Source organism: Triticum aestivum, chromosome 6D, assembly GCF_018294505.1.
Source record: "Triticum aestivum cultivar Chinese Spring chromosome 6D, IWGSC CS RefSeq v2.1, whole genome shotgun sequence".
Taxonomy (NCBI): Eukaryota; Viridiplantae; Streptophyta; class Magnoliopsida; order Poales; family Poaceae; genus Triticum; species Triticum aestivum.
Genome location: NC_057811.1, coordinates 439793859 through 439803189, shown reverse-complemented (window position 1 = coordinate 439803189; position 9331 = coordinate 439793859). Strand labels below are relative to the sequence as shown.

The following is a 9331-nucleotide window of genomic DNA, read 5'->3' as shown; positions in this document are numbered from 1 at the left end:
AAAGGCTTAGGAAGGCAAATGTAAAACCAAGGTTGAGCCTTGCTGTAGGAGTTTCAACCAAAGCGAACTGTCAAGGGGGTCCCATAAATCACCCAACCGCGTAAGGAACGAAAAATCAAGGAACATAACACTGGTATGAAGGAAACTAGGGCGGCAAGAGTGGAACAAAACACCAGGCATAAGGCCGAGCCTTCCACCCTTTACCAAATATTTAGATGCATTAATTAAATAAGAGATATTGTGATATGCCAAAATATCCATGTTCCAACATGGAACCAACTTCAACTTTACCTGCAACTAGCAACGCTATAAGAAGGGCTGAGCAAAAGCGGTAACGTAGCCAAACAACGGTTTGCTAGGAAAGGATGGTTAGAGGCCACTACACCACGGTCAAGTATTGGTGACACATCAATCTGTCGGCATATGGTGTCTTTGCCGACACATAATTTGTAGCTAACACATATGCTGACAGAAGACTGAACAGTCGGAGGACTTGCTGTGGGGAAAGGCATTGCCGACAGAAGTTCATTTGCCGACACATTTTGAGTCGGCATACACCCTACCTACGCCGACAGTTTCCCTGTGCACATACACCTACCTACCCCGACACATGATTTGTGGGCATACACCCTAGCTACAGCGACAGACGGGGTGTGAACATAGACCCCACTTTTGGCAACACATAAGTTGTCCTGCTAGGTATATACCTTTGCCGACACTTGTTCTGTTTGGACAGATCTATACCTTTGCCGACACTTATGTTGTCTAGATAGGTACATACCTTGGACGACACATACTCTGTCTAGCTAGGTACGTACAAATTGCCTACACTTATTCTGTCTAGCTAGGTAGTAACCATGGCTGACAATTACTCTGCAAGAATCTGTTTACCAGCAGATAAATTGTTGGAAATGTAGTGTACAGCCAAACAAATGATTTGATACATATACTATATACAATGTCAAATGCGATCAACAAACAACATCAAGATGAACACATATTGGACAACAATGATGATAGGTTCACAAACATACATAAATATATATTCACACAGGTTCACAAGCATAGTTTGACCATCCAGAACACACAAGTCAAAGGGCCACTATTTGCTAGTCTGAACTAATTCAAACAATGGTCCAGAACACATAAATCACATACATGAGCACAAAGTTTCTACTCCAAAACACTTGAAGCACCAAATGGTCCAGAACACACATAAGATTCAAGAAATGATTGAAGTTGGTTGGTCCAAAATACTGCAAACAGCCATATGTGTTCCATGACACTCCAAGTCCTCCTCACATCCAATGCTAGGTGTGGCTAAGTACCTGAAAATATTCCATATGAATTTGTCACGAAAGTGCAATCATTCCAAAAGTTGTTCAAAGCTCATATGAAGATTGTTAGGCTAGAGCGGCACATGCTAGCTTATACTTGATTGTTCATGTGAGAGTAACATTGTTATATGACCATGAATACACACAAATATATTTGTTCCTATGCGGTGAAGTGTAGTGTTGCGGGCTTCCTTCTCCACAGGAATCAATCACTACAGGAAACAATGTTCTGCTATTTTTGTCAACATCATTTGATCAACACACTTGAGTTCCTTTTGGTTTCATGTCCCAGAATTATTAGCAAGAGCATTCCCAGAAAATCTACTTGTGCATATATGCTACAGAAATGCTTATGACGAGTAAAAAACATTCTCAAAAATAAGCTTGGTATGGCAACAAACAAACTAAACTAATACAAGGGGAAAGGATGCAGAATTAGGATGTGGCTATTTTCAAGTTTGTAACATATTTGACCAAGATCAGGACATGGATTATCAATATGCTTCCGCAGAATCGTTTCTTAATTGAGCCGCACGACACCATCAAAATTACAATATTCTATTCTGGAGCTCAAAAGTTCAGACTGGTGGCAAGTTAATAAGCTAACATGGCAGCTCTGTGAGTCTGCAACAGGTTATAAAGGATAAGATGATGCCTACAAACTTGGCAATAAATACCATAAGATAGGATTCCTGATCAGCAATATTATTTGTTAACAACTCATAGTAGTAGTTGTAGCTTGTTATATTTAAGAACAGGCAGTAGTAGTTTATAAAGAAATGGGCTTGTCAGATACTAAGAGTTGTAGGTTGTAATAATATTTAAGAACTGGCAGTAGTAGATTGTACTAAACTTTTATATGCTATAGAGGAAACATGGCTGGGCCTTATGTAGTTATGTTGCACTTCTTTGTACATTGTCTTGACACATTCAGTTTACTTGTAATGTATAAATTAGATGAAGAGATACTACAATATCACGAGCCATTGAGGATGAAGCTGAGGTTACCATCTATGATCTATTTAAAGAGGAAATAAAAATCTAAAGCTTCAACAAGTAGAGGCAACTGCTGTTAGTACCTGCACCTCCTGGCACATTAGTTGTCTTCATGGCATCTTTGATCTGCAACAAGACAACAACAATCATTACTCTTTGGTCTGATTCCCAACACAACTGAAAAATAGGCATTCAAAAATAGGCCTACATGTAATTATTACTAGTACGAATGTCGTGCTATAATCTTCAACTTCAGTATCAAATATACTGTCATCAGAGACGCCCGAGTAGTTCCGCTGCACTGAGAGCGCTCTGCTGATGTTGCACAGCACGACCTGCTCGTGCTGCTGCTCTTGCATGCTCGGGCTGTCGGGCGTCCGGAAAGAAGAAAAATTGTAGAGCTGCGACAGCAGCAGCTTCAGGTGCTGATGTGCTCTTGAGGAATCCTTCCATGTTGGTAAATTCAGTCTCCGGTTTCTTAGCATAGATAAGATAAATAGCAATTTCTTAGTCTGTGTTGCTACTCATTAATTCTTTTAGACCACCGATGTGGTTAGTAAAAAGATCAAAAAGTTCAGCATAACTCAGACCGATGTGGATAGTTCACACGGGTTAATTTGTTGTTTCATGTGCACATATTAATCAAATAAATTCTTCCAATCTAGTTAATTGCGCTGTTGGATTTTGGTGGTTATTCTGAATGTATAAATTTGTTGTGCGGATCTCTAAACTAATATGGATCTGTTTACGAACTATAACTTAGCACTATATCAAGTTCTTGCTATCAGTTTGATTTTGGTGGTCCAAGTGGATATATACACGAGTCATACAGCCACTGTCTGCACTATTTGGTTAATGAGAACGGGAGGAGCACAACACTGACCCCATCGCTTATCTCAGCCAGCTTCAGGTCCACCATGGCCACCTACACCGAGCGCCATATCACGTCCCCGAGCTTCGTTGTCGACTCATCTACACCAACCCAATCACCACAAACAGAGATATCAGAACAGTTCATGACATAATTATACCGCTTATGAGTTGGGGAAAAAGGAAACTTTGATGTACCTAGGCTTAGACAACCATGTTTTGTCCATGATGCACCATTAATATCAAATTTGCCAAGTATCTGAATTTGGCTAGTGCGACAGTGTTAGTTTTGCATCGGTGAAGCAACAATCATTATTCATTATTCAGGCAAATAGCAGTACAAAACAATCAAGCAACAGAAACACATTCTTGTCCGGTTGTCTACTATCACAAGCAACGACATATGAATTAAGTGCAGCAGTACAGCAAAGGAAAACTTAGGAGGAGTTGACGCTTACCTCAAGGCACGGGGACGGCTGGATTCGGGAGGGGCACAGCTCGAAGGAGATGGAGCCCCGGCAGCAGGTCCGGTAGCAGCGTAATGAGCCTGGAGATGGATCCCTGGCATCAGCATGTCCGGCAGCAGCGGGAGGCCGGCAATGGAGCCCCGATAGCAGCAGATCCGGCAGCAGCGGGAGCACGACGATGGAGCCCCGGAGGTAGCAGGGATGGAGATTCGCGAGGACGGCGACTGGATGTCAGGAGGACACGAGGACGGCCGTCGGATTGTGGAGTGCGAGGACCGCGGCTCGATCTCGGGGAGAGGGGGCAGAGTGCGAGAATGGGTGGATGTGGGGTGGAGCTTGGGGAGGGGGTGCGACCTCCGGGACGACGGCTGGACGACGGGGTTAAGCGCGAGGCCGGCGGCGATGGCGGCCGGACTTTGGATCGAGCGCGAGGCCGGCGGTGATGGCGTCCGGATCGTGGATCGAGCGTGAGGTGGGCGGCGACAAGGCACGGTTTAGGGTTGTGGATTTGTTCGATTTGGGGATTGTTTGCTCGGGGGTGGAGGTTATTTTGCACAAAAACCCGAAAAATTTCCACCCGCGCCGAAATCTCGCGCCAAGTTTCCAACGATTGACACGTGTCCACCTACCCCGACACTTTGTTCGTGTCCATACACCCTATGTACGCCGACACATGTTAGGTCGCTAAGTACCTACCTACGGTGACTGAAAAAATATCAAAACCCAGACATCTGCCGACACATAACATGTTATTAAGCAATTACTGAAAGATACATTATCGTTGTGTGGTTGCCGACACTTAGTGTGTCCACAATAATGTGCCTATGCCAACATATGATCCGAAGATAAAACTTAAAAGCTACGCCGACAGTTATTTTGTGGAGATTACTGAACCTTTGCCCACAGAAGTGTGTCATGTAAGCTCTACCGTGGTGTAGTGGGCTTGACATGGCAATATGGGAGGCATGATATAGCAAATGGTAGGTAGCGCAGCATAGCGATAAAGCGAACATCTAGCAAAGCAAAGATAGAAGTGATTTCGAGGGTATGGTCATCTTGCCTGCAAGGTTCTCAGAGTTGTCGAAAGCTTGATCCTCGTAAGCGTTCTCAACAGGTTCCTCGTTCACGAACTCGTCTCCCGGCTCTACCCACAGTAAGAACACAAGCAATGGAACCTGTCGTAGAATTGTCACGGCAGATGTCCTCGTGCAAGGACTTAGTCGTGGAGCCATCGCCGCTAGGAAGCTTAAAGGGGTTAAACGGGACAAAGGACATGGAGATTATGCTGGTTCGGCCCCTTACGTTGAAGGTAAAAGCCTACGTCCAGTTGAGGTGGTATTGCTAGGGTTTCGATGACCAGGAGCTAAACCGCTCTGCTTGGCTATCGATCTAATCTTACTTGCCCTGAACCGCCATCGGGTCGTCCCTTTATATAGAAAGGTTAACGCCCAGCGGCTCTCAGAATCCCGGCCGGCTCATAAACTGTGTCCGGCTCGGACTCTTAACTATTCTTGCCTTACACTACAAGTCATGCCACAACGGCGGTTTACCACTACGGGCCTTAAGCCGGCCCTGGGCCTTAGACCTATTACTAAACCGCCATCCTTAACTTGTCCTTGGGCTTCTGAAACGAAGAGTTGTTGCAACGTAACCCGGCCCATCTACGGCGGGTTACACCAGTAGTTATATCCTCAACATTAGGCCCCAGATTGATTTGAACCAGTTCATGTCAATCTTCCATACCTTAAGAGAAAATCTTCCGGCTTTTGTTTACGCAAAAATTGTAACCCGCCATGACGTCATCTTCTGGATTCTTGGTAACCCGCCGTGACGTCATCCGCCATTAATGCACATTCCGTCCAACGTATCTCAACGGATCCTTATCTTAATAACTGTCCCGAAAATCAAGGCGCCTCTACAGTTGGATAATCATGTCTTCAGCCTCCTCGTTTCTCGCGCCCACTCATCAGCCGCCCCTTATAAATAAGCCCGACTGGGTCCTGTCTCATTCTCCCCCTTCCATCGTCTTCCTCCTCTCGATGTCTCAGAACTCGAGCTCCGCCGCCGCCGCCGCGCACCTCATCTGCATCGACCAAGGCCGCTGCATCAACCTGTCTTGACCAGAGAATCGCGGCGCACCTCCGCTGCCCATCAGCACCAGTAAGTTCTTGTCATCCCGTACATTAGATCCGCATTAGGGTTCGCAGGTTCTCCATGTTCTTCATAGTTCATCGCAATTCCTTCATAGCTCTTCCTACACGGTCCCCTTGGATCCAAAAACAATACAGAGCTCATGCGGTAGTTGTTTCGCACCCATTTTCAGCATTAACACGTCCCTTTTACTTGCAAAAAGACCTCCTTAAAACTCATGAACTCCTCTGTACCAGTTTTTAGGTCTATAAATTTTTCCTTTCTGGATGATCGTTTGATCCAAAACAATTCCTGTAATCTGTGAAACCTGTTTGTGCAACACTTAGGAAAAAACTGCATCTGTCAACCATGGCGGGTCATATTGCCGGCTTAAAAGAAGCCACGCCTTGTGAAATTTCTGGATCATTCGTGATAGAGATAAACAACTTAATTGCTCATGATATCCACGGCGGCTTTAGATAACCTGACACAATCAACCATATATCATTAGGCCCTTTCATAAGCCGCCATCTTGAATACTGAACTGAAATTTTTCTCCGGCTTAAATTTGAACCGGAAATTTTATTTTGTCATAGGCTTCCATCCTTCACAATGCCTCCTAAGGCTCCCAAAGCACCCATCACCTGCAACTGGGTTAGATCCAACGTCACCGACAGCATCTTAGCTGACTTCGTGAAGTCGGGTTATCTGCCAAAGAAAGAGTTCATGTCCTATCGTGCTCCTGACCCGTCAGAAGAAAGGCCTCAACCCAGGGATGGGGAAGTTGTTATTTTTACTGATCACATGAGCCGGGGCTTTGCTCCTCCCGGCTCAAAATTCTTCAGAGATGTCCTGCACTTCTTTGACCTGCGACCTCAAGACATCGGACCCAATTCCGTGTCAAACATCTGCAACTTCCAAGTGTTCTGTGAGGTGTACCTCGGAGAAGAACCCAGCTTGCTGCTCTTTAGGGAGTTATTTTACCTGAACCGCCAAAATGAATGTGCCAACGGGCCTAGCTTGGAACTTGGCGGAATTTCAATCCAACGACGGAGAGATTGTCTCTTTCCTTATGCTGAACTGCCAAGCCACCCGAAAGATTGGAACCAGACGTGGTTCTATTGCCAAGACACTTCGCCGGCTGACGAGAACCCTCTGCCCGGCTTTCGCGCCCTGCGTTTGGAATCAAATCACCCCTTGCCAGACAAATTATCTCAAGCTGAACGTCAACCACTTACACCCACCATCAACAAAATCAAAGCTCTTCTGGGGAACGGCTTAAATGGTATTGATCTGGTCCGGGTCTGGGTTGCCTGGCGGGTGATTCCTTTAAGCCGCCGCCCCGGCTTGATGTGTGAGTACACAGGCCGGAAAGATGATCCTCTATGACACAGTCCAGACGACTTATCTGAGGACGTTATTGACGATACAACCAAGTCACTGCTGAACGAGAGCCTGGCAGATTGCGAGAGAGTGGGCTTAAGCCCTTATTGCAAGACTAACCCGGCTCCTGCGGTAAACCATTGACCTGAATGCTTCTCCTTTCATTTTAACGATTTTGTCTTAGCTTACTAATCTTTATTGTATTTTACAGGCTAATGATAAATTCTGGAAGGTCAAGTATGACCATGAAGCTGCCAAAAAGGCCAGGAAAATTAAAAAAGCCGCCAGGAAAGCCGCTCCCCGTAAGAAGGGGAGCAAACCTAGTGCCTCGGACCTGCTTCGTCTGGAAGACACCTCCGAGTCAGAGGTAGTTCTTAACTCTTTAGGCTCCTTTTTTAACCATCTTATTAACACGGATTATCAGCAGGAGGATACTGGAACAAGTCACGAGGTGAATGAAGAGGTAACTATAATTTCATCCGACTCCGAGCCTTTGCCGAGACGGAAAGTTCGAAGAGTAACCCGAAAAGTAAGATTTTCACATCCTTTAGCTTATCAAGATCCTCAATTTCTTTTGAAGCGACAGATTTATGAGAGCCGGAGGCAGACCTGGACCAGCAAAGACGCAGACCTCTCCTCCGGCTTACCTGAAGCAACAAGGAAGCGCCGGACTGAGGTTATCTCCGACTTATATCCTTTTCATCCTTTGGCGGGCGTCACTCGTCAACCACTCAATTCTTCTGATTCAAACTACCAGGGAACTTCACCTTCCTCCAGCGACTCAATGCAGTCTAGCCTGCCGGCCTTCAAGACCGCCCCCGGGTAATGATGATCAGCTTACTTTGTGCTTATCTTACTCATGTTTTTGCACTAACTCTTTGACTTTCAGTGTACAAGTAAAGCCCAGCAAGAGGGCGAAGAAAAATAAGCCGGCCGAAGAGTCGGTCCTAACTGAACCGGAAGCTTCTGCTCATGAGCCGCCGTCTGCCTCAGCTCCTGAAACCACCACTGCTCCATCTGAAGAACAAGTTATGGAGGGTTCTGATAACTCGGAGATCCCCAGCCCGGCTCAACCGGCCGATGATCCGGACGTTGTAATCACCCGGACAGAGTTTGTCGAGCCGGGGAGACCCACTGTGTTAGCTAGATGCTCTGCCAAGGAAGAACTGGTGGAACGCCGCAGGGCCAGGCTGGATATCACTGACTATGCTAATTTGAGCATTGGAGATATTGTCTCCGGCTATGTTAATCAAGTGCACAACAGCCGGGACCTGGAAATTGACATGGTGAAGAAAATCCAGCAAAAATCTGAGGTATGATTCTCTTGCTTACTCCATAGTTACCCTTACCATGCCAGCCCCCAAGTCTATGACTTATCATAAAATATGTTGTAGACTTAATACCGGCTTAATAACTACTGCAAGAAAACCAGCTTACCTGGTACCACTCAAGGGCCGGCTTAAACAGCATAGCTGACCCGGTTCTTTCCTTACTTTAATCAAGTAGCTTGAACAACTTTACACATTAGCCCCCAAGTGCCAAGTGTCTTTGCATGCAAAGTGCTTGGGACTTATTTTCATGAACCGGCACTGTAAATAGAGCTTCTCAGCATACATTAGCCCCCAAGTGCCAAGTGTCTTTGCTTGCAAAGTGCTTGGGACCTTAATGTTGCATGATAATCACCCAAACTGTAACCCGGAAATTGTACAGGCCGCCTGTAAGAAATTTGAATCGGAAATCTCTGATCTGAAGAACCGCCTGAAGACTCAAGAAAATGAGACCCAAAAGGCCAATTCCAAATTTGAATTCAGTGTTTCTACACAAGAAAAACTGAAGAAAAAATTTGAAGCAGAAAGGAAAGCCTGGGCGGATGAGAAGACTGCCTTGCTCAGCCAGGCCGAACAAGCGGAAGCTGCTCTTACTGAAAGAACCGCCGAACTCTCCGGCTTAAAACGCCATGTATCTCAGATGGTCTCCGCAATCTTCGGTAAGTTACTCTGTAAGTTTCTAACAAGTTTACATCATTCATGTCTCATAAGTCCCACCATTGCCATCAACTCACCTGACTTTGTTATGCAGGTCCCAGAAGCTCCAATCTCAATCAGAACATGCTGACCAAGCTGAAGGCGGTTTATACCTTGGTAGAGC

General features: G+C 45.7%; 1 protein-coding gene across 6 annotated transcripts; it reads right to left on the bottom strand.

Annotated features, from left to right (window-relative positions):
• Positions 1–1014: 1014 nt before the first annotated feature.
• Positions 1015–4211, bottom strand: LOC123145671 (uncharacterized). 6 transcript variants are annotated; one of them, XR_006472366.1, is made up of 5 exons: positions 3662–4210; positions 3402–3462; positions 3217–3305; positions 2417–2459; positions 1015–1328 (listed from the first exon to the last, which is right to left on the bottom strand). XR_006472366.1 is itself a non-coding variant. In XM_044565136.1 (4 exons), the coding sequence occupies exons 2-4, from the start codon at positions 2816–2818 to the stop codon at positions 1321–1323; spliced, it is 315 nt and encodes a 104-aa protein (XP_044421071.1). In that variant the 5' UTR covers positions 2819–3305; positions 3662–4209; the 3' UTR covers positions 1015–1320. The 6 variants fall into 6 exon arrangements, 1 of the variants encoding a protein (XP_044421071.1); XR_006472364.1 differs by having other exon boundaries at positions 3402–3472; positions 3662–4209; XR_006472363.1 differs by having other exon boundaries at positions 2542–3305; positions 3402–3472; positions 3662–4207.
• Positions 4212–9331: the final 5120 nt, after the last annotated feature.

What these genes read in the sequence shown, in the direction of transcription:
- LOC123145671 (XM_044565136.1), bottom strand. Translation starts at nt 2,818, where the DNA reads ATGCTAAGAAACCGGAGACTGAATTTACCAACATGGAAGGATTCCTCA. An exon ending in ATAGCACGACATTCGTACTA is followed by an intron (nt 2,460 to 2,554) that starts GTAATAATTACA and finishes GTCTTGTTGCAG; the next exon opens with ATCAAAGATGCCATGAAGAC.